Here is a 26,058-nt window from a genome sequence, read left to right as displayed (position 1 = left end):
CTGGGATTACAGGTGTGAGCCACAACACCCGGACTATGGGACTTTTAACCAATGCATACGTACAGGCCCAGCCTGGGAAATTCTCATTCTGAAGGAGGGCTGAGCAGGGGCGCCTATGTCTGGGGCAGGAGCTATGTTTTTAAAAAATCTGTGCAGATGACTCTGACGCACACATATATAATAGAGAATCATGGGGCTACTGTGTGGATACTAACAGGTACCATCTATTGTACACATTTTCTATAGGCCCAGTCCTGTGATGGGTGCTTCACATGCTCTGCAGTTTTTATTTTTACAACTAGCCAGCTAATAAATAAGGTGTTTTTAGGATTTTACAGATGAAGAAGTGAATTCAGAGGGAAGTCCAAAGTGACAGCTTATAAATGGCAAGATGGAGATTCCAACTGCGAATCTCCATAGACCCTGCTCTTAACTGTCATGCCCTGTTATATACTAAGGGGCATAAAGCTGCTCAATGGCACAGGTCACAAACCTACAGGTGACAGGTGGGTAATGTAAATGAGGAAAATAGGTCAAATAGGAACTGGGGTGAGCTACAGGCCATGTGTCCTTTAATGGGTTCTGAGTGTTTGGATGCTTTAAGAGCAATGATGCAGAGCAACAGGCACTCTCATCCATGGTTATGGGACTGCAAAATGGTTCAGTGTCTTTGGGAACAATCAGACAGGTTCTTATAAAATTGAACATATACTTACCATATGACCCATCAATCCTACTCCTAGATATTTACCAAGAGAAATGGAAACCTATGTCTGCAAAAAGATATATACACAAATATTCACAGCAGTGTTACTCAAAATAGCTCCAAACTGGAAGCAATCTACACATTCATCTACGGGTGAAGAGTAATCAGTTGTAGTGTACCCCCACTCTGGAATATCACTCAGCAATTAAAGGGAATGAAATACTGACATATGCAACCACATGGATGCATTTCAAAAGCTCTATGCATGTGAAAGATGTCGTATACAAAAGATGACACACTGTGTAATTCCATTTACGTGAAAGTCTAGAAAAGGCAAAACTCTAATGTCAGGAATTAGATCAGTGGCTCTCTGGGGCAGGGTGGGGAGAGAGATTTGAATGCAAAGGGGCAGGAGGAAACTTCCGGAGTGAGGGAACTGTTCTATATCTTGATGTGTGATGGTGGAACAAGGCAACGCAGCTGCATATGCGCACCAACATACATCCAACTCTACAGTTAAATTGGGTGAATTTTGTTGTATGTAAATGATAACTTAATTTAAAAAAACCTGTGCAGAGCGAAAGAAAAAAATTTTGCAGGCCACTTGTGGCCCACAGACTTCCAGTTTTCAACCTCGGTCTCAGTAGAGAGATTCTGTTTTAGCTGCCCCCGAGGAAATACAAAAGATGACAAAAAGTCATCCATCATCCTCCCCAGGGCTGGACTCAGGAAGAACGGTGACGTTTTCGTTTATCCCCCTCTTCCTATTCTCTGTCTTCCTTCATCACATACAAAATGCTCCCATGCTGCCCCCTGGCTGTCCAGCACCTCCTACCAGGGTGCCCCACCCATGTCTCCTGGAGTCAGCTCCAAAACCACCCTTCCCTCCGGCCTTCCTCCTGACCTCCGGAATGCAGAGGCTGCCCCTCGGTGCTTCGTGCAAGGCGGAGACACATTTCACTTGGTTAACACATGACCAGGTAGATGCACATGACTGTTACTGATTACATTTCCAAGCACTGACATCTGTTGAAGACAATGCATGGAGCCTTAACCCAAGTCCAGTCAGTTAGGCAATACCTTGGGAAAAGTAGGGCTATTTCTGGGATTCACCGCACTTTTCCCTACCACAATGACTTGCCTGCTCAGCTTATACATACATTTTTGTCATCAATATTATCATCAAACACGTTAAAATTAATGTATGCAACTGGTTTAGATGGACACTATGGAAAGGTACAAATAACTCTCAGTACCCAGTTGTCAAAACTGAGAGTGCTCTTAAATACCAGGCTGAGGAGCTCTCAGGACATGCTAGAGGCAGCCCTTCTATTTTCTGAAAACAAATTAATGTCAACCACACACTGCTGGGCTTTCCTGAGTCTCCATATATGTCAAAATAACTTGATTTTTAAAAAACCCACTAACTACAATAACTATAATAACTATGAAAAATTGACATTAGTAGGCCGGGCACGGTGGCTGATGCCTGTAATTTCTGCACTTTGGGAAGCTGAGGCGGGTGGATCACCTGAGCTCAGGAGTTTGAGACCAGCCTGGCCAACATGATGAAACCTCGCCTGTACTAAAAATACAAAAAAAAAAAAAAAAAAAAAAAAAAAATTAGCTGGGCGTGGTGGCACACGCCTGTAATCCCAGGTACTGGGGATGCTGAGGCAGGAGAATGGTTTGAACCCAGGAGGCAGAGGTTGCAGTGAGCCAAGATTGTGCCGCTGCACTCCATCCTGGGCAACAAGATCAAAACTCCGTCTCAAAAAAAAAAAAAAAAAAATTGCCATTAGTAGTAGAAGCTGTAATGTTAAGTTAAAAACAAAAAGGCAGAACTTAAAATTGGTTACACTACAATTAGAGCCATATAAAGAAAAACGTCAACAGATGAATAAAAAGTAAAAACTAATAAGGGTGGGGGAGAGATCATTATAGATAGGGTGGGTTATAGGGTTAGGAGTGATTTTTTTTTCCTTTTCTTTTGCTTTGATGTTACTATTTGTGTAATAAAAATGAGAAGAAAAAGACTTGGCCAGGCATGGGGGCTCACACATATAATCCCAGCACTTTGGGAGGCCAAGGTGGGCAGATCACCTGACGTCAGGAGCTTGAGACCAGCCTGGCCAACAAGGTGAAACCCTGTCTCTACTAAAAATACAAAAATTAGCCAGGCATGGTGGTGGGCGCCTGTAATCCCAGCTACTCGGGAGGCTGAGGCAGGAGAATCACTTGAACCTGGGAGGCAGAGGTTGCAGTGAGCTGAGATGGCGCCACTGCACTCCAGCCTGGGTGACAGAGCAAGACCCAGTCTTAAAAAAAAAAAAAAGACTTGGTCACGGGCCAGGATGGTTCCATATCATGTCCATTGGTTCATGTCTGTAGGGCTGTGCCCATTTCCTTCTCACAGATCTGCAAGGCCAAGGTGCCCTGCAGTACCCTACCAGGTCCTCTCAAGTACTCTGTCAGCTTTAGTCATGCTGCTGAAATCAGCCCCACCTTCTTCTGAGGCTGGCTGTTACGCATCTCTATTTGCAAGTAGAAATAATAAAAGCCAGAGAACTTGATCAACGAGGCAGGTGTGCACCAAGTAAGAACCCCAGTGCCCAGAGATGGGTTTCATTCTGAAAATGTTATAATATCTTGACAAGACATATCATTAATACATTTTTCCCCAAAGCAAAACTGGGTGAAAAGTTTCAAGTCTTATTAAAGCAAAATTGTTGCTTAAATTAAAAAAAAAGTTGCCAGGCGCAGCGGCTCACACTTGTAATCCCAGCACTGTGGGAGGCCGAGGAGGATCACAAGGTCAGGAGATCGAGACCATCCTGGCTAACACGGTGAAATCTCGTCTCTACTAAAAATACAAAAAATTAGCCGGGCATGGGGGTGAGAGCCTGTAGTCCCAGCAACTCAGGAGACTGAGGCAGAGGGATTGCGTGAACCCAGGAGGCACTCCAGCCTGGGTGACAAAGCGAGACTCCGTCTCAAAAAAAAAAAAAAGGTTGTAGTATGCCTAGGCCCGTTTTGTTGATGTGGTGAAGTTTGATTTGATCCTTTCCTATTCAGGCTCTCTGATCTGATCCACAGCTTCCTAAAGTCCTCGAGGATCTAGCCCTGGCTCCCCTCTACCCCTCCACCCACCGATTCTCAGCAAGGAATCTGATTATGCCACACTCAGCAGAGCTGAGGAACAGGTTACAGCGGTGCCCACAGAGCATCTGAGGAGACAGCACAGCTGCATGATCAAGGCAGCAAGCTCTAAAGGGAGGCATTTTGGGCACCAGCTCGGGATGGCAGTTTTGATGGCACAGTGCCACTAAAGAAAAAGTACACCTTTTGGTGGGGTTCTATTCTGTCTACATACATAGTTTGTAGTACCTTTCAGAAGTCTTAGAAAAACACCATGAAACCAGTGATGTTCAAGAGGAAATAACGTGTGAAAAGAAACACATCAATGGGTTACATGAAAACTATGAAAGAACTTGGCCCTTTAATAAGGTTCCTTCTGTCCAGAGCATATAGTAGGCACTCACGCTGTGGCTGACTTTGCGAGGCAGTATTTGGAATGGCCCCTTAAATCCTGCCTCACTATATTACTTAGAGGGACACTTAAACCTCAAAGAAGATTCATCTAAAGAAACTAGCACGTTGGAATTCATTTTCCCTAAGGCTTCCATGCCTTGTGTCAGTAAATCATCAATAATTAAATACCAACAGTTAAAACAGGACCACCCAGGCAGACAGGCCCAAGGGTAGAGCTATAGAAATAGTTCGTATGGCCCCCTTATCTAGGGCAATTTAAAAAATCACTCAAGTTCCAGTTTACAATGGTGCCTCGTACATGGATCCTAATGCTGCCTCTATCAAAGTGTCCATTACATGTGAATGAAGAAAATAGAAGATGATGAAAATTTACACCACCCAAACTTACATCACAAACTGCCAGAGCCTAGAAGGATTTTCTACTGCTACAAAAAATGAACAGTGTTGAAAAATGAAAGAAGTGGTTCACCTGCCACAGTCTTCTACTAGATAGGAAGTGCATGGTTTTTAACAACCAGAAATCAAGATGCAATCTGTCTTATAAGTGTTGTAGCTCAGGAGGTATTGGGACTGCTGTCTTCTTTTCTTTTTCTCTACATTCCCCATCTTGTTTCTGTTCTATATGCAGTAAGGAAATCAGAGTTCCCAAGAAAACAATACATCAATATTAGGTAGCTATAGAGAAGGTATGGCATCATGCAGTGAATTCTGAGAACTGTGATCTTCATAAATAGTGTGTTTTTTTGTGGTGGTGGGAGGGTAAGCTTGGGAAGGAGATGACAGTTGTACACATAAGGGGTGGACATTTTCCCAACAGAGTCACGGAGTGGGAGAAGGAAGAAGTCCCATTTCTTTCCAACAAAGGGAACTGGGACAGAGGCAAGCATATCAAGCAGCTCTCCATTTGCAGATTCAAGATGTTGTTTTGAAAAGTAACCAAACAAAAAACTCAAAATAACATAAGGATGATAGAAAAAATCAATACTACAGAACAAGGGTGTGGGGTGGGGGTGGGGGGGCGGGCAGAAAGCAACATCCTGAAGATTCTGAGAAAGCATGCAATTCTGAAACTTATGAACTGAAGAAACCAAAAAATGTTTTTGAAAATAGTTTAGTGTCCTTAATAAAAACAGTAAGAAGGTAAAGCTTTAAGCAAGCCAGGGCAGAAAACTGTAAGGCAAGAACCAGCGAGACTTCAAGGAGATAAGAGATGAGGCAATAGGATAGATAAAGAAAAGATTTCAGGGAAACCAGTAATGCAACAGCGGCATTAATACTCACATAACCAGCAGCACAGACTAGAAACAATGCTAGAGAGGGAGTTAATGGTGTTGGAGATAAATGAGAAGAAAAAGAAGAGAACAACATTATTTTTAAAACATGACAAACATTGGAGAGAGAGGTCTAGTTTGTTAGAATTGTGGATGATCCTGACACCAGAAAATCTGAAATGGAAGCAATAATCCAAGACATGATTTTAAAAAAACCTCTTCTGGTCGGTAGAGGGAGGACTTGAATGTGCAGATTTAAAGTTCTGTGATCCAAGCAAAATGAGTGAAAGACCTCATATATAGAAATATCTAGACTCTGTTCAATTCCAAAGATTTATAAAACCAAAACTAAACAAACAAAACCCACAACATGTCACTCTAGAGTACCATAAATTGGTCTATTTTTCTGCTACTCTGAAACACGAAATGCCAGAAGACAATGGTTCCACATCTATAGATTCCTAAGACGGGTAGGATCTAAAAATATTACAGCCAGCCCAGTGTACACAGATACATACATATGTGTATGTCACATATATGCAATTGGTGCAGTTCCTGTATAGAAAAAAGAACAGATCCAAATCATGTACCTTTCTTGAAAAGTTATTTGAAGATATATCCCAGCTGACTTCAAGATTAGAGAGTTAAGAACTCAAGAATGAGGAAGTCATAAAAGAGATAAGCAGGCGGGGTACGGTGGCTCACGCCTGTAATCCCAACACTTTGGGAGGCCGACATGGGTGGATCATGAGGTCAGGAGTTCGAGACCAGCCTGACCAACATGGTGAAACCCCATCTCTACTAAAAATACAAAAAAGTTAGCTGGGCGTGATGGCATGTGCCCGTAATCCCAGCTGCTTAGGAGGCTGAGGCAGGAGAATCTCTTAAACTGGGGAGGCGGAAGTTGGAGTGAGTCAAGATTACGCCACTGCACTCCAGACTGGGCAACAAAATGAGACACTGTCTCAAAAAAAAAAAAAAACAAAAAGAGAGATGAGCGTTTATTATCTTCAAGGATGCCACACTAAGCAAATAATATAGTTTATGAATGAGGATACATAGCTTCACTGTATAGCTATAAGCTAGAAAAAACCTGTATAAAGTTTAACAGAAAGGAAATATTTCTATGAGGAAATACCATACAACCACATAAATAATGATTACAAAGAGTTTTTAATGGCATGGGAAAACACTTTCAGTTTACTCTTAATGCACATAATAGGATATAAAGTTTTATATGTTGTACATAAAAAAGTATGTACTGGAATAAAATATGCCAGTTAATAGTTGTGACCTTTAGCCAGTATAATTATGAATAATTTTCTCCCTGTTTCTTGACAACGTTTTTTACCCTTACAAAATAAGAGGTTTTTTTTTTTTTTGAAATGGAGTCTTGCTCTTGTCAGGCTGGAGTGCAGTGGCATGATCTCGGCTCACTGCAACCTCTGCCTCCCGGATTCAAGCGGTTCTCCTGCCTCAGCCTCCTGAGTAGCTGCGATTACAGGTACCCACCACCACGCCTGGCTAATTTTTGTACTTTTAGTAGAGATGGAGTTTCGCCACATTGGCCAGGTTGGTCTCAAACTCCTGACCTCAGGTGATCTGCCCACCTCGGCCTCCCAAAGTGCTGGGATTAAGGTGTGAGCCACCGCGCCTGGCCCCAAATAAGAGGTTTTTAAAATCCTTTGTTATCATAATAAATTTTTCAAATTTGGCAAAAATACAAATCACAAAGACTGTGGAAACTTTAAGATTATAATATAAAGTGAGTAAAGCAATATAATATTGAACTTGAAACATGACTAAAAGGTTGGAAGGGAATACTTGGGTCAAAGGAATAGCTTGTTTCAAGGTAAAGGGATTAAAAACAATTTTTTTACTTAAAAATTTCTTTAATATTACTATTTTCTGTTTTATAGGGAAAATATGATTTAAAAAGAATATTCCCAAATAAAACAAGTTAGTCATATCTTTGATATGGTAATATTGCAGAAAAACAAATCTTTCTGAGGCCAGCAACCACTTTCCGCCTATGGTCTCCCAAAGACCACTCAGGTTCACTTTCATGTTCCAACCAATTACCATTATTACAACTCAGGCCAAGCACTTTGAGGGCAGGACCTTGTTATATGTTGCACTCTCGTTCCTAGCACTTAGCCCGGTGTTTGGGGAATCGCAAGTGCTCCAGAAATATTTGGTGAATGAACAAATGAATAACAGAAGGAAAGACTATTTGATTTTATAGGTATATCTTTTGGTAAAAAGACTCTTTGCATTCATCTACTTTTTATAGCATCTCCAGTGTTGAAACTACAAGCATGCTTTGCTTCAAGAAGTCTCATCACTTATCATAGATTGCGTGCTCTGTGGAAATCCAGCCACAGCCAAAACCTGGTGCCATATTTTTATTTCTCTGTTTCCATTTCAAAAGAAAAAGCTGTAGTTAATTCTAATTTTCCTGCGGGCAGAGGGAAGAGGAACTTTTTATGTATGTGAAAGAATGGCACCCCCTCCAGCCATCTGAGGACAGTTCCTCCCAGGAACACCTGTTTGCTCCAATTGAAGCCGGTCCAAATTGAGTCCCTGGGATCAGGAGCGAGCTCTCCAAATGCCCCACCATTCTACAATATTTATTCCCCACCTGTCTGATGGCCATGATGACTTGGGAATGCTCCAGCCAGGGAAAGCTGTTTCTTGGCCCTGACATGGCACAACTAACAACAGCTAATGTTCATCCAGAGTCTAGTCTGGATCCAGTTGCCCCAGAGTATAAAAATGCCCCTTCTCTCTCAGTCTACCAGGCTTAGCAAAAGCTCTTAAGGGGGCGGAAGGTAAATAATTTTTCATCTTCATACCAGTGTGTTGCAAAACCAAGCGGTACGTTTCATTTTCTGTTTCTTAAATCTGACTTTTGAGTTTTCTATTCATATTTAACACTTAGTATTCTGGTTTTATTAAATAGTTGCCCACTACTAAAAATGAAGATTGGTAAATTAATTTCTCCAACAAGAAAACTTGAAATTCAGAAGGTAAAATACCATAAAAACAACCTTAAACACATAATTTAACATGTAATTCAGGGAAGAAAAAGAGGTGCCCACATCAAACTCTAGCTATAATAGTGAAATAATGTTTTGTTTAAAAAATTCTAGCCATGAGAAAACTGTACATTTGAAAAGCTTACATAAAGCCTTATAAAATAAGAGACCTTTTATCTCTTCCAGATCCATAAGCTCGAAAATACTTTATCTATGCAATTTCAAGGCACATAGAAACCCCAGTGAATAAATAAAATATTCTTTTTTTCTTTATACAGATGCTTTAAAAATTATCCATATAAATAGCTTGGCCTTGAACAAACAGATTAAAAGACCTAAAAAGCTATGGCTTCAGATCATGTATACAGAATAGAAAATGAATGCTTTTCTTTATTGGCTAGGCAAGTTTTCTAATAACTAAATTTCTATAAGCCCATTCGATGATAAAGATTTAATTGGGACACATGAAGAAAATTCAGTATTCTTAAGTGATACGCTTATCAAATAAATAATATGCCACAATAAAATAATTTATGTACTTTGCCAACATTCTTTGCATCTATTCATGAATCATAGGTAGAATATGTATAGTCAACATGCAGTATTATTTCAAAGACCTGTCTTTAAAATGAACTTTTTAATAAATATGTAATTTTATAAATATGTAAAGTTTTATAAATATGTAATTTTAGTCAAGTGTGTGAAAATTTGCAATATTTTTCTAAAACTGGGGCACAACCAGTGAAAAGATTTTTCATAATTGTTTACAATTAGATCTTATTAGGTGATTTCAAGCCTTACTTAAGAAAATTTTAGAGTTCATCATAATTAAAAAATTTGAATTTGTGTATTTTCACATGTCAAAAATATTCTTCTTTTGATTTTTCCCAATCATTTAAACATGTAAACCATTACTGGCCTGAGGGCCCTACAAAAACAGGTGGCAGGCTGGATTTGGTCTGCTGTCTATGATTTGCTCACTCCTGTTCTAAAAGCTAAAGGCTCCTGGCTGGGCACAGTGGTTCATGCTTGCAATCTCAGCACTTTGGGGGGACTGGGGCAGGAGGATTGCTTGAGGCCAGGAGTTTGAGATCAGCCTGGACAACATAAGGAGATCCTGTCTCTAAAAAAAAGTTAAAAATTAGCTGGGTGTGTGAGGTGGACCTGTAGTTGCGGCTACTCGGGAGGCTGAGGTGGAGGTGGGAGGATCACTTGAGCCCAGAAAGTTGAGGTTGGTTGCAGTGAGCTGTTGCTGGGCCACTGTACCCTAGGCTCAGTGATGGTGAGACCCTGTCCCTTAAAAAAAAAAAAAAAAAGAAAGAAAGAAAGAAAGAAAACAGAAACAAAAGAAAAATTCAACAGTTTCAGGTAAGATTGAAGCTTTCATATTATATTAACTTTACAAGCAGATGAGGTTACAAGTTGTTTTGTTAATTTCCTATGTATCCTCAACACAGCTGTGGTCAAACATCTTCCTAACACCCCAACACCATCACCACTGTTTCCCTGCAAGGGTTCAAATTCTGCTGCTAGGAGCTATTACCTTGAAGCTGCCATGAGAAGGAAAAAGGCCTAATGCCACATGTGGGTTAAGAATGGGGCAGTGACTGTCAGGTCTGGTTCTTACCTATCATCTCCTCTGTGAAGTCTTATCTGCACATCCAGGCCCCAGGAATTTCTTCTTCCTGGTCATCGCCTAGAGCAATGATCTCTCACTTACTATGTAGCACAAGTTACTATGTATTGTTGTTTCTTAAAATGTCTCTCAACAAAAACTCCCAATTAGATATTAAGCTACCTAGGAGTAGAGTTTTGAATTTGTTGAATCTCCAATGACTAACATTGGATTCTTAAGGGAATCTCCATATGCCCTTTTACCCAGTAGACATTCAACATTTGGTGTTGAAGAAAAGGCTGATGGTGTTACTGCCAGAATGCTGCTAAGAACATGATTTCTGTAGCTAAAACCAGGGTACTGGTCCAAGTTTTGCTCTATCTTTGTGGCATGAACTTGGGCAAGACTCAACTTCTGTAGGTCTCAATTATCTATACCACAGGATAATAATGATAATACGAATTCAGAGTTCTTATGAAGAATAACTTAAATAAAATAATATATGTGACTGTGTCTTATAAATCATAAGGCCCCATATAAATTTAACTGCTCTGACTGTCTTTAAGGATGTACTTTTGACAAATGATCTGATATCCCAAGGATGGCATCCCTGTGTTTTCAGTGTCTTGTTGAACTTTGTGGAAAAATTCAAAATAAGTGTTTCTTGTAGGTCAATGCATTTTAAGTAAGCCAGAGTATCAAAGTAATTAAGTGGTATTTAGCTAGGAAATTGGACACAGTTCTTTTAACAATATCTCATTTTCTCAACTTTTTTTTTTGGAGTTGGTTGTAGACTCTTTTGAAAATTTTATGGAAATTTAATGGAAAATCCCCAGAAAGATGCATATACACACATACGCACACACATTTTTAGAAAACTTCAGATATTCAAGACTCCATGAAGCCCACTCCAGGATAGGAACCACTGCCCTATGGCTTGAGACAGGGAGTGTGGTTTCAGGAAAGCACCAGGGGACCTGATTCAGACATCTTTAACTGATTTGGGAATTAAATGGTTGACAGGTGTTTCTTTTTTGCCCCCTCATCACAAAATCCTAAGCCATAGGAAGGTAGGTGGACAGTGGAATAGCTTTTTCCTAGGTAAACTATAATTGTACAGGAAACTATAGTGCTGTTTTTTTTTTTCGTAATTCCAAGCTGCTTCAATTCTCTTTTTAAAAGCGTGGTCAAATTTACCATTCTGGCATTTTCTCCATTGATAGTCATACCTTGGTTTCAAAGTTCTTCACATAACTTTGCAAAAGAAGTCATTAGCCTTTTAAAAAGAACACTGAGATTAAAAAAATATCGTTACGCCTCCTATCACGTCAGCTTCCACATTGTCAAAAATGTTTGAGACAATTTTAAATAAAAAATGAAAACCTCAACTAATACTAGCAAGGTGGTCAAATATCACAATTTAAGAAATATTTTAACTGCACTTTAGAGTATTGAATATATTTCTTCACAGTGCCTTTTTTTTTTTTTTTCCCCATAAAAGAAAAGAATTCTTTCTTAATACCTAGATGACAAATTCTCAAGATATACACAGTTGTTTCTTATTATGGCTTCCCTGGAAAACATTTCTGGGAAAGCACAATCCCCAGCCACTTACTTTGTTTACAACAGACAAAACTGCTTGTGTGGTATAAATAGGAGTCTGTCCTTAAATGCTGCTGAAAAATAAAATGCAACCATGAAAAGGAGCCATTTCCTGCCCTAAAGGTGGCTTAAAAAAAATTCTTAGCTACTTTAGGAACAGCACCAAAGCGTAAATAATAATTATCAATTGCCGCATAATAAAAAACTAATTTTATATTATAGAAAAAAAACAAAAATGAAAACAAGCCACATATTCCAGAGATGCCCTCAGAATTGTCAGCATTACAGGGTTTTCTTGCCCTGCAAGATGATGAAACCCCCTTTTGTCCTCCTGCGTTTGTGATGTATATCTATAACTCGTCCTTGTTTGTGCAGATAAGCCTTGCCTTGTCTCCCTAACTGCATTTTCAAAAGCAGATTCACAGTTGTTTGACTTTTGATCTGGGTAGCAGCTAGCTCGACCACCTGCACTGTGCATGAGCTGTTACTGAGCTTGCTTTGTCCCGTCTTATAACACAGCCAGCCTTTTAAAATTGATGTGTGAATACGCTAATTTACAATGTGAGCGTTGAAACCAAAAAATATGGTGGTGGTAGCGGTGGTGGCAGCCGAAGAAGGGGGAGATTTGTGGAGGGAGAAGCCCTAACTCTCGATTTATAAAGTTCAGATATTGTTCGCTGCCTCTGGCATTTAATGAAACAGATGGCCAAAGCCCTCCCTTAATTCACAATGGAGCAGACAGTGGTGTAATGGTGTGGGGGCCTGGAATTATAAAATGTTGTTTGGTGATGGTATACGTTAATAAATAGCCATTTACAAGGGGAGCTAAGGGCTCCATTACTTGCTTATAAGGAAGGCCTAGGGCTCCTTGCTTCAAGTTAACAGCTCAAGGCTGCGTTCAAAGAAGGCATTGACGGAAAAGGTAAAGTGCACCCTTCATATTCTATGTGGCATTCAAGAATGGCATGCATCCAGGGGAAAAAAGGAAAATCACAAAAGGAAAGTAATTCAAAAATTAGGTCAAATTGTGGCTCACAATCAAGAAAAAAGATAAGATGTGTTTCCATCGTAATTAAATAATGGAGAAAATATTCTCTTATTGGGAAGTTACATATTTTATCTTTGAACAGACATGTTTACATGTAGCCAAAGTGCAACAGATAAAAACCCGCAGAGTTTCCACTAAATTATACCCATATGAACTCAGATAACAACTCTGAAACTATTTTTTGGCATTCTTCCAAAGACGATTCATTGATGAGGCCTACATCAGGGTAACGTGGCCCTGAGCCAAATGTGAGAAGGCTCCTGACCAGCAGTATCTCACAATAGAGAGGTGAGGGTTGACCTCTGGATCCTGAAGACAACTGGTCCTATAGCAATTCCTCATTCTTTTGGGGACAGAAATGTGCTGCGTGTACTATCACCACTCTCCAGTAACCACATTATCAACCGGTTATCAAGGGCCTATCTATGTGGCAAGAGGGTTATGCTGGGCCTTGACTAAGGCTGCTTTAAGGCTGCTTTCGCTTTTATGAAACACTGTGGATCCTCCAGCTGACTGTGCGTCCTGCTCTGCTTTCAGGTGGGAAATTCTAAACCTGTTTGGAACCTGCACGCAGTTATCACCATGGTTCCCTGACTTTGTTTCATTTCTCTTTCATCCATGTCTGTTCCCCCCCCGCCCTTTTTTTTTTTTTGAGACGGAGTCTCGCACTGCTACCCAGGCTGGAGTGCTGTGGCCGGATCTCAGCTCACGGCAAGCTCCGCCTCCCGGGTTCACGCCATTCTCCTGCCTCAGCCTCCCGAGTAGCTGGGACTACAGGCGACCGCCACCTCGCCCGGCTAATTTTTTTGTACTTTTTAGTAGAGACGGGGTTTCACCGTGTTAGCCAGGATGGTCTTGATCTCCTGACCTCGTGATCCGCCCGTCTCGGCCTCCCAAAGTGCTGGGATTACAGGCTTGAGCCACCGCGCCTGGCATTTCTTCCCTTCTTAATTTCTGCTACTTGCACAATACTGTGGAGGAGCTGTAAAGCATCCTTTTGGGGATAAGGTGGAGGACACAAAAAAATCTAGAAGAAAATTAAGACACAGTTGATAATAATTATAATACATGCCATGCAAAGTAGATGATGTTCATGTCTTGTGAGAAGTACAAGCTGCTGTGAAAGATCAGAACAAAGATGCATCATTTCTGTCTCGGAGAGTGAAGAAGGCTTGAGGGAGAGTGAGGTAATTCACCTGAGACCCAGAGTATAGACAAAAGCTCATTTGGAATATTCGAAAGGTAACATCTGTTGTTTTTGCCCACCCAGTATCCATTACTCTTTCAGAAAAAAGCTCTCAGATTCTTCTGAGGGGACTATGCTTCATCCATTCGCAGTCTGTTTGTCCGTCCCCTGCACAGGGTCTCATGCCTACAACATCAGATCATAGATTAATGGAGTTTTTACCTGACCAGAACCAATCCGAATCAGTAAGATTTCATGCTATTACTTTCACTGGAGGCATTCGAATGAAAAAATCGCTATATTCAATGGCTGTACTGAGGTGCTGGCAAGAGCTCTCTCCACCAGGGGAATCCTTGACGAAGGCCAGAACCCATCCATAAGTGATCTGAGACACGAGATGGAAAGAGCAAAAGCCAGTCCTGACGATATTGTTGGAACTTTTAGATTCAAACGCTGTTTCAAGTCGCTTCTACCCTTGGACTACTTAGTTACACGAGTTCAGATACATATATGTGTGTGTGTGTGTGTGTGTGTGTGTGTGTGTGTGTGTATTTTATGGCCAGTTTGATCTGGATTTCTGCCATATGCAACTGGAAGATTTTGACTTATATAGGTGGCAAAAGGAGAACATTCTAGGTAGAAGTAACAGACAAAGCAAATGTCTAGAAATAGTGAAGAGTGAAGCTAGCCTGGAGGTTGTAAGTAGTTACTCCTAGTAGGGACATACCGCCTACCCAAAGGGAGCAGCAGCAAACAAGGCTAGAAAGTTCACTGGAAAACCTTAGCAATGAGACTAAGGAAGACATTCTGTGTTGAACATCACTATGGGAAATCCCTAAGTACAGAAGAAACAGCACTCGTCTGGCACCCTCCAAGTAAATTGGTTGGTAATATTCAGAAGGGCAAAAGAAGGGAAGAAGAAGTACAGAGACCAACTAGGAGCCCCCAAACAGCCTAAATGAGATGGGAAACATGTGAGACTGGAGGACTGCTTTGCTCCAGGTAGTACTCAGAATGCACTAGAGTAGTTCAAGAAATGCTGCTGAGTGACGGTCCCAGAAGGAAGGGGGAACAGTGGCGCCATGATAGAAACAGGGACATAAGGAAAGGATGATGGGATTTATTATTATTGATTTGTAATTTTTAAAAAATTCCTACGAAACTCTAGTAATGGAAAAAGAAAACTTAAAAACATCAATTAAAAATTCATCAACCTAGAAGAACTATTAATTAACATTTTGATTTTAGTCTTTGCTCTCAGGCCCTATTTCTTTTAAAACCAATGCTGATAATGATGATAACCAATACCTCAATGTTTCCTGGTACTTTATCATGTGCCAGGCACTGTTGTGTGCACTTTACATGTATCTACGCATTTATAAAAATTTCCATAGTAAAGACTATTGTTATCTCTATTTTGCAAATGAGGAAACTGAGGTACGGAGAGGTGAGATTCTTGCCAAAGGTTACTAGCTAAAAAGCGGCAGAGCCAGTGCAGCTCCAGAGCCTACCACCCCTTATCTACTGGGACATATGCCTCTGGACGCATACATAGAAATTTCACATAAATAATTAAAGAAGACTGGGACTGTTTGCTCCAGCAAGGATAAGACTCCAGATGATAAAGTTAGATATCGAAATAAAATTTTCTAACAATGACACTTGTCAAATTCCAGAGGTAAGGGAGATGATAGACTCTTCTGCTGCACGGTGCTGTTATTTCTCGCTTCTGGTTAATGCCACACTTTCTACGCTTAGCAATACAACAATTTGAAAGGACTCCTTAAGAACACACTCACTTGGGACTCCTATGGCACACAGCTGCAATTGAGCGCCTTCAGCCCACCCTCAATGATGGGATTCAGTAGGGTTTGTTCCTTGCTTTCAGGAACAACTGTCTGCACACCCAGAAGGGTTGTCTGACCATCTGTGAGGAAACTGAGTCTCCACAGAAGGATAAATAGTTGGTGCAGTAGGAAAACAAGGCCCTGGAGGCAGACGACTTATGTAGACCCTGAGGATATTTACCAGTGGTTCCCTTATTTCTTAAAACGGGAGTAATAGTATCCATCTTATGGAGTTATCATGAAAGTGAAAGAAGGTAACGTATAACAAATATCTAGGACTGTGGCTGCTACCTACCCAACAGAGAGTGCATAAGTAGCAGTGTTTTTGGTTATTAAAGGGTATAGTATAGCATGGATTTTGAATTTCCTGGTCAGTGAAATGAGAGGGGGGCATGGGACAGTGAGAGGACTGACATACAATTGCCAATGTTTAATATTTCCAAGTATTTATTTTTCTATTTACTATAACAATGAACCTAGTTTAAGGAAATTATTTACTGCCACCAATTATTTCACAGAAGAAATGGAACTATAATAGCATCTGACAATAAAAGTTGGCATAACAAAAATTCAACTGTTTGTTCTTACTCTTCTTACCACTAGTGAAAACTGGTTCTGATTCATAAACTGGCCTTTGGGAACCTTGTGTAATGTGTCAAAAGAGCAAACTAAGTTCACATCCTAATTCTGTTCCTTTCTACAATATGTGAATCTGGATAGTTTACTTAACTTCACTAAGCACAGTTTGCCTCACCTGTAAAATGGGGATAGTGATGCCTCCTTTGCAGAACTGTTAAGGATAAAATCAGATAAGATGTATAATACATGATTTAGGGTCACATATGCACTTAAGACTCAATGAATGCAGCTGGTAGAGTTATCATTGACAAGGTGTTGCATTCAAGTGTCTGACATTAGAACAAAATTCTATGTTTAAAGGCACAGCATGTTATTAAAGAGAAACATATAAGCAAATCCAAAGCTATTCTTTGGTTTGGTAAAAATGTTACCCATGCTGGCGTTGAAGAGGTCATAGGACAAAGGCAATGAGTCAAGTGTACAGAAATAAACTTATGCACACAAAAAGGACCAAGATTTAAAAAATCTCTTTGTAGCATTATTCTAGCTCAGATTTTAAATCTGTTAAGTCCAAAGAATCTATTGGAAATTTAATCACTTTATTCTGAAAGAATAAGCGCTTGATTAAAAGCTGAAGAATAGTTTAGACATTGAGATTTTGCTACACTAATTCAGGTCAGGGCCCAAGTTTATCACCAGTAAGTAAAATGTGCTGAGAAAGAGGAATGAGAGAAACAGAGAAAAGAAAAAGAGATAGAGATAGAGATGTAAAAATATAAATGCAAGGTACTATGAGAGAAGGTACTTTCTTCAGTGCCTAAAAATTGACAGCACATTTTCAAGGACATTTTTCTCACAAGTCTTGAAAACTCTCTACTGTTGAATTTTCAGACATTGTAATAAGAACAATTAGAATATAACAGAATGCTTCCTGGGCAAAATGAAGGAGAAAGAAGAATGAGTTTTTAAAAGAAGCTTAAACATCTAGCCATGGCATATGTAAGAATAAACCTGTTTTTATTTTAAAATTTTTATTTCTATAGCTTACAGATCTTGCATTGGCATTCCTGGTCTATTTACTCTCAGGAATCATTCTCACAGTGCATTTAAGCTTTCCAGATGTTTTACCCGTCACTCTACCAAAGACTATGTTTAAAATGTAAAATGTGATAGCAATGATAGGTGGCAATGATTCCCCAGGCTAACTCAAAAGTAACTCTAACAAAAATATGCGTATTAAATAATATTGTGTGAATGGTGTCAGCTAGGTCAACTGCATTTAATACTGTCTGTTTTGTTTATATTACAGATTAGTTACAAAAGACCTCTGAGCAGCTCCATGCATAAGGAAGTGAGCCATACTCATACTGGAAGGATAAACAAAATTCACTTTCTGAAGGAAACAATCTCTGTGTGTGTGTGTGTGTGTGTGTGTGTGTGTGTAAATAGTTGGGGGCAAATATAGGTAGTGTGGGGGAGAGAGGAAATTATTTGATTTGAGATTGTCAAACAGAATAGGTGTTAAACAATCATCTATACCATTTCTTCTTTTCTTTCTCTTTTCTTTTTTTTTTCATATGGAGTCTCACTCTGTCACCTAGGCTGGAGTGCAGTGGTGCGACCTCGGCTAGCTGCAATCTTTCGTCTCCCAGGCTGAAGTGATTCTCATGCCTCAGCCTCCCAAGTAGCTGGGATTATTAGCTACTGCACCCGGCTAATTTTTTTCTATTTTTTAGTAGAGGTGAGGTTTCACCATGTTGGCCAGGCTGGTTTTGAACTCCTGGCATCAAGTGATCTGCCTGCCTCGGTCTCCCAAAGTGCTGGGATTACGGGCGTGAGCCACCACACCTGGCTGATGCCTTTTTTTTTTTTTTTATAAGCACTTTGCCAGCATATACAATGCCGCAGAGGAGCCAAGGTAAAGTAGTAACATATCATGTACAATTTTTTTTTTTTTTGAGACGGAGTCTGGCTCTGTCGCCTAGGCTGGAGTGCAGTGGCCGGATCTCAGCTCACTGCAAGCTCCGCCTCCCGGGTTCACGCCATTCTCCTGCCTCAGCCTCCTGAGTAGCTGGTACTACAGGTGCCCGCCACCTCGCCCGGCTAGTTTTTTGTATTTTTTTTAGTAGAGATGGGGTTTCACCATGTTAGCCAGGATGGTCTCGATCTCCTGACCTCGTGATCCGCCCGTCTCGGCCTCCCAAAGTGCTGGGATTACAGGCTTGAGCCACTGCGCTCGGCCTATCCTGTAAATTTTTGTCAGTGGAGCTCTTAAACTATAACTTTGTTACATTCCTGAGGCATTGTTCATGTACTTTTAGAAACAAATATACAATTAGTGATCAATCATTAACTCTTCAGAGGTAAAAGGAAATAGAATCATGATTTCTTTTTATTCTGACTCTGAATTTTGAAAATCTTAATTTTCATTTGTACTGATTGCCAACAGTTTGAACGAGTAAGACTTTCTGCTCAAAGGTATAGAAAAAATACACATACAAACACACACATCAATACATACATATGAAGAGAAACATTTCAGCCTCCTAGTGATACTGTGACACTTTAAGACAGCCAATTATAAAAATCAAATTTTGTGAAAGTCAATGAAAAAATCCATTTATTGGACCCAGTTACAACATAAATGGTCATTTGTTTCATGACCATTTTCATTATTATCTGAATTCCACTTTATGTAAACTCTGTCTACAGAGTTAGGAAATGAACGGTTTGTCCTTTGATAACTCTCCATCTTATGTCAGAATAGAAGAAAAATTACTTTCCAGGAAATCAGTCATAGCTGTGTTCTGATGTGGACTTTGACTATTATAATTTTGAATTGACCAATTTTCTCCTTTGTTTTCTTTCTTTTGGTAATATGGCATGCTTACACGAAGAGCAATTTCTTTTTGGTTGAATCAGTTGCTATCTCACTAAATTACATATTATATGTCAATTTTTTTGCATACCTTAGTTCTTTTCAAAATTTGTTTGTAATGATTCCATATACCATTTTCTATTTCTCTAGTTTTTTTCCAAACATGTTGGCTTTATAGCCATTTAACTCGTATTTTTTTATTAGTTATTTGTTTTCCTCGTGTCCCTTTTAATGACCAGCAAGGACTAACTGCAGTTGTGGGATCTTCAATAGCTGCCTTGAGAATCTGTTAATTTTGTGAATTTCCATAGTACATTTTTATGCATATGTCTTCTACTACACTAAAGTACTCTGAAAGTGAGGATAAAATTGGGTTCATTTCAGGATCCCCAGCCCTGGCGTACAGACATTAAATATTTACTAAGGAAATGAATAAGCAGAAGAAAGAAAAGAAGAAAGGAAAGAAGGAAGGAAATAGATGTTTATCTTATTTGACATTAAAAAAAGATTAAAAAGCATGAGTGGTAGATGATTATTTAGTGGCTGCTGGATTTTATAAACTTAATTTTGTTGTTTACTCATTTTGATTTCCCCAACTCCTTTTGGTCAGTTTTACAGATAATCAAGTGGACATACGCACAGATCTTGGTACCAATGGAACAGTGTTTTCACCTGTCTTCACAAAAGACCATACGTAAAATGGCTCAAATGAGGAGCCATGCCAAGCCATTTTTGTTCACTTTACAAATTTGAGAACAATCAAGGTTTAAAAGAATTAAAAAATAACCTGCAATCTTTCTTTTAAACAAAGTAATTCCTTGGTTTGGTATACTACAGAATATTTAACTATTTTCAGTCACACAGAATTTATCATATGAAAATAATTAAGCTTATGTTTTATGCAGGTAAATGCTCGCACTGCACAAAGAGGACATTCATTTCTTTTACACATTTGTGAAGGTGGCAGATGAGCACATGATTCAATATCATAGCATTTCCTAAATCAGAAGCGCTTGCTGACACATGACATAGCTATGCAGTTTTGGTAAGAAGAATAGTAAGAGAATGTGGCTTTTCTTTCTGAAATACAAGCTCACCAGGGCTGAAGCGAAAGCCATATGAATGGGAGGGATGTAACAGGGAAAGCAAAATCAGAGCATTCAATAAGAGGCTTTGGTACATAAACCCTGCCTCTATTTCTCTGCAGAGAGCTTTTCTACGATATAACCAAAATAATGAAGCAGAGAGGTTGGTAAAATGTTTGTGCCTTTTCCCAAGTCCAAAATACATTGTATATCATATGGGGCAGTAATTAGAAACTAAAACAAAACCACCACTGCATTTGGTCCCCAGAGACCATTGCCAGGTTAAGGCATTGGTTGAAAATATCTGAATATCCTGGCTAATACCAAGATCCCAGCTGTGCCTAGTGAAAAACGTTGTCATACGATGTTTTTCATACGAACAGGTGGAACCGGTGGACTTAAGCGTACCCTTGGTTCAGATGTAGCAAGGTGATGTCCATCTGGGAATTTTTATTTCTGTTCATACTCTAGATACATCCCAAAAGAAGATGAGTCAGTGATTGACTGAGTTTGCCTACAAAGAGAACCCCATGTAGATTTCACCAGAGTAATTTTCTTCCGTAGGCTTCTGAAACAACCACGTTATGATGATTTCCCTACAGAAAGCCCAGTCAAAGGTTGCCGAAGTTGTTTGTGCTTTACCCTCTCCAAATGACTTGCAAATTTATTCAAACACAATATCAGGAGATGCTTTATTTGTTGAAATAACTGTCTGCAGTGTCCTGCACTAAAGGGTGAGGTACATCAAGCAGAAACACGGACAGAAATACATTGGTTTCGAAACCCATAAATCCTTATTTGAATCTGCCAACCTGAAAGCCACGTGGAGCCCGCATAAACTATTTTTCCTAAATGCTACATCTGATTAAGCCATACCATTAAATGACAGCTGAACTTTAACATTAATATGACATTATTTAAATAACCACATCATTTTTTTTACACTAAAAATGATGAATGATTTCTGGACAGCTCAATTGACATAAAGCAGGAGGACTCTTTAATGAGATTTGACAAAATGGAGACATATGCAGAATATTCGTTACAGCTCACGATGCAGGAGCCCTCCCAGGGAAGCAACAGAGGTTTTTCCCTCCCCTTCCTTTCTTTTTTATTGTCTATAGGCACTGAAGACAATAAAAATAAAAATTGGAAGATTCCTTTCAATCACCACTACCCTTCTCTCTGAATCCTGAGTTTTTCTTAGGCCATTTGCCTAGTACTCTTAATCAGAGAATTTGATGGCTTATGATTCTGAGTTAGGAGTTGGGGTCCAAGAAAACGAGGAGGAATGTCACATTATGCCAGCCTTGGCTGGAAATGTCCCAGGAACTTTAGGCTTGCTACTGGTCAGGCTGCTTAGAAAAATCTTATCAGTCTTGAAGACCAAACCACTAGACATTTGATTGGTTCTTATGTAATAAATCTGTAACACGGCAAACATACTTTTAGCAAACTATTGTATATGGATACGTGATCAGAGAAGACTTTAGTTATTTTTAGATGGTTGTCTTTATAGTATCAACTATAAAGATTTCCTTCTTAAAAATTCTAATTAAGCCACTCCAGAGGCCATTCTCAATGTTTCTCATTCACTTTTCTATCCACAGTTCCAAACTGACAGGCATGCTAGATGATATTCTTACGTGGTCGATTCTGAATGTGAAATAATTTTGCGTTGAATGTACTTATAAGAACATTACCTATATTCATTCATTTATTTCCTCATACTATTTAGCATATTTTTCATGAATCAAGGTTGAGTTACACATATAAAACATGAACATTTGTTTGTTAGCACATATTATTCAGATAATCTTGATGCTTTATAAATCATCTTTCAGTGTATACATAAAACAGAAATGTTTCCCCAAACAGTGTCACTTAAAGAAATGAAAACAAGGCAACAGAGCGCAAAGCTAACAGCAACCGTGCTCCTGAAAATGGTAGGTCTGCATTCCCTCCATGAGAAGGAGGCCATCAAAACAGAAAATAAAATCAGCCTGCTCCTGCCATGGGGCCTTCCTCAGGCTATGAAAAAACACTTCATGTCTAACCCTAATTTTTTCCATAGCTTCAGGTTACTCCCCTAGCTCAAGCCTTCTCTCTAATCTGTGTTAGGATGTGTCCCTGTCCAAACAAGAGTTAATATCAGTGCTTTACTATTTCAAACGGGTCCTGACACAGGGCACTAAGAGCAGAAGCTCAAAAACATGTAATATGCCCTGTTGCAATTGAATGAAAACATAATATTTTTAAAAAGAGACAGAGAGAAAGATAGGTCCCTACCTTGCTCTTACCTTCGCAACATCCCCGTCAGAATCCTGGAGCTTTTTCCCAAATTAGCGTCTGTTTCCCGAAGCTGCAAGAAGAACAGCAATGTTAAAACAAAACAAAAGTTCATGCAATTAGATTATTTCTAAAGTGCATGGCAAGTGACAATTTATTTCATGATAGAAAATCCAAACAATAGGCCGGGCGCGGTGGCTCAAGCCTGTAATCCCAGCACTTTGGGAGGCCGAGACGGGCGGATCACGAGGTCAGGAGATCGAGACCATCCTGGCTAACACGGTGAAACCCCGTCTCTACTAAAAAAATACAAAAAAACTAGCCGGGCGAGGTGGCGGGCGCCTGTAGTCCCAGCTACTCGGGAGGCTGAGGCAGGAGAATGGCGTGAACCCGGGAGGCGGAGCTTGCAGTGAGCTGAGATCCGGCCACTGCACTCCAGCCTGGGCGACAGAGCGAGACTCCATCTCAAAAAAAAAAAAAAAAAAAAAAAAAAAAAAAAAAAAGAAAATCCAAACAATAAAAATGTTCAAATATACAAAAACAAATACATTTCTGACAGCTACACAAACATGGAAAATTCTTATATTTGGAGAATGACACATGAGAGGTAATCTTGGGAGCTTTAAGCTGGATACTAGAACCGGATATAAAAGCAAAGCACAGGCTGAAAAAATTTCATAAATATTTGGTAATTCATCTGCAACTTATGAATGTGCAAAGTCCTAAAAACATAAAAATAAAATGAATTGAGAAAAGATGACCACCAATAATTCTATAGTTTTCACTCTAAAAGATGAACATGCTCCAAAATCTCCCTCAGTGACCTTCTCTATAAGTAGTAAATAAAATACCCACCTGGGAGCATTCTGGGATGGGGACATAGAGTCTGCTGCTATTTGCTCCATGTCACTCTCTGTCTTTTCCTTTCCACAGACCTTACACCCTCTTTCACCTTAGATACATGTATCTACCTAATTGCTATTGTTTATGTCCCAATGCCTTTCATTTATGTCTTCATTTACTGCATATGTGAAAAAACTGTATCACTTGTACTTACTCTTTCACGTGCTCGCTGTATCTTTTCTCTGTCATGACTAAGGTTTTCCAACATCTCCTGACCAATTTGCTCTATGGAAAAGAAAATCTGAGTAAGGAAAAATGACTTGGAGTGCACATGAGAATAACTCTCAGAAGTACCCAAATGACATAAAATGTTAAAGTAGCATGCATGCATTATACATTAGACACGTATTTCAATTCATGTATTTGAAAAATATAAACAGTATTTGATAAATGTGTCTATTTATCTTAGGTATAATTAGATATTTGACCTATAGAACATAACCAACATGAGAATAATGACTTAGAGATGACGTCTTGCCCAGGCCACTCCAGCAAATATCAGCAAAGGTGGAGGAGATCTGATGTCCATTAGTCTATTTTGCCATCATGGAATTTAGCTGTTGGTTTTTACAGGTTATAAGTAATGTTAATGATTCTGCTCTTCCTTTCCCCTTTCATTTTGCACATGTATGTCAGACTCCATTTAGAACAATTTTAATTTTAGTGTATTCGCCCTGCACAAGTAATCCTCATATGCTCACCTACATATGCTTATTGGTAGTGAACTGTCTCTAGGCTTCTGCTCTCTTCAAGGCAAGGGCTCATTTAATGTGTTATCAGCGGCTGTAGGTACTTGAGTCAACTCAAGGTGAGGTGCATTCCTTCTCAAGTAGTTGAAGACAGCTCATGCTGGAGACAGTGTTTTCACCCCAGAACTCTGAAACCCTTATACTGTTATAGGCAATTTAGAACATTCATTAAAAAGCCATACTGCTGAGTTCTAATGAGGTTTTCCCGTGCCATGATCATCTTATTTGGTTGACACTAGGCAGTCTCTTCTCCAATCTGCAGACCCTTTTAGAAGACAGTAGGTATGGCTTGACCTCACAGATAACCAGCTGCCTTGAATAAATCATTTTCAGACTCATTCCCCATTACCTGGGAGGTGCCTTATTCCATACTAGAAGGATGCCTCTCTTATAATCTTGGCAACCTGACTACCTTGTTCTACATCTCTCTCTCCTTTTCCCTCTTGCATTGTCTCTTTACTCATACCTATAACAACAATCATCTCTGGCTTACAGACATATAGAAGCATTCAAACAAGCACCTATTATAATAATAACAAATAATTTAATGAAGTCAGTAAGAAGTCACCATGGTAGTTATTTGGCTCATACATGTACACTGCTAGGCTTTTTTTAAAGGACACCCTAAAAATGTAGAGCAGTAGTTAGGCCACATTGAGAGCTTTGGCTGTGAGCTCACACTGCCTGAGCCAAAGTCCCAGTGCTGGCCCTTACTAGCTGTGTGGCTAACTTCACTGTGCCTCAGTTTATCCATAAATGGGAATATTAATAATAATAGTACTATATCATGAGCTTGTGGTAAGAGTTCAATAAGGTAATTCAGTTACAATATTTAGCACAGTGACTGGTCTACAACAATAATAAGCATTTATTGAATGATGATTGATTGATCATCATTCAATCAGGAACATCAATGGGCTATTATGACTTTGCCACTCTCCTATCTTAGCCCTGCTATAGCCCACTTGAGCTGCCATTTTATTCACAGGAAAAAATATCTGTCCTGTCTTTCTCACCAAGTTGATGTTATGATACAACGAGATAGATAGCCTAAGATAAAATGTTGTGGAAGCTATAGGGTACCATATAAAGGCATGTCATGAAATAGTATGTAAGATTCAGAGTATTCAACAAAGAATCATTGAGTCCCCACTGTGTGCCAGGTACAGGTGCCAGGGATATGGCCAGCAAACAACATCAAGCGTTTGCACTCATGGAGCTTCCATGCCAGCAGTAAGGATTAAGCAGTTAAAGAAGTGTTACAGAAGAGTTACAGACAAGTGTTATCAGAAGAGTTTGTGTTTCAAGGCACATTAGAAAAACCACTGCATATTCCTTTCATGACAGAAAATCCAACTCATAGAAAACAGTTACATGCACTAGCATAAATATATTTTTGACAGCATACACATTTTTAACATTCTTTCTCAGTATAGTAGCTCCTCTTAGACTTATTTCAGTTCTTTATTATTAACCCCATACAATTCATCCTTAAGGTAAAATTGGGTAAGATATGTGGCTCCCAGTGGAAGCATCACAGCAGTGGAAGATGATATCAATAATGGAGAAGGAGGAAGTAACTGAAGTTGAATTTTTTTCTTTTCTTGCATGACAATATTCAATTTTGTCATACTGTTATTACTGTTACATTGGATTTCTTTTATCAACATAATATAGCAATTATAATTCATTTTTCACTTAAAACCTTTA

The 26,058-nt window shown here is 39.4% G+C and overlaps 1 protein-coding gene across 10 annotated transcripts in view; it reads right to left on the bottom strand.

The window, feature by feature from the left end:
- VTI1A (vesicle transport through interaction with t-SNAREs 1A) overlaps nt 1–26,058 on the bottom strand; it is a 373,251-nt gene that overhangs the window by 128,702 nt on the left and 218,491 nt on the right. For 8 of the 10 annotated variants that reach the window (XR_004060055.1, XR_004060057.1, XR_004060056.1 and 5 more), the window contains 2 exons: nt 23,754–23,824; nt 22,708–22,769 (listed from right to left, as the gene is read on the bottom strand). Coding sequence is in view for 5 of the 10 variants with exons in the window: in XM_010365925.2 (XP_010364227.1) it covers nt 22,708–22,769; nt 23,754–23,824 (133 nt within the window). In the remaining 5 variants the exon portion in view is untranslated. Of the gene's footprint in view, nt 1–14,131; nt 14,205–22,696; nt 22,770–23,753; nt 23,825–26,058 lie in introns of those variants that run through there. The other 2 variants (XM_030940902.1, XM_030940904.1) reach the window with 2 other exon arrangements.

Source organism: Rhinopithecus roxellana, chromosome 11 (assembly GCF_007565055.1).
Source record: "Rhinopithecus roxellana isolate Shanxi Qingling chromosome 11, ASM756505v1, whole genome shotgun sequence".
Taxonomy (NCBI): Eukaryota; Metazoa; Chordata; class Mammalia; order Primates; family Cercopithecidae; genus Rhinopithecus; species Rhinopithecus roxellana.
The sequence above is the reverse complement of the archived record's forward strand: the minus strand, read 5'-3'. Positions and strand labels throughout refer to the sequence as shown.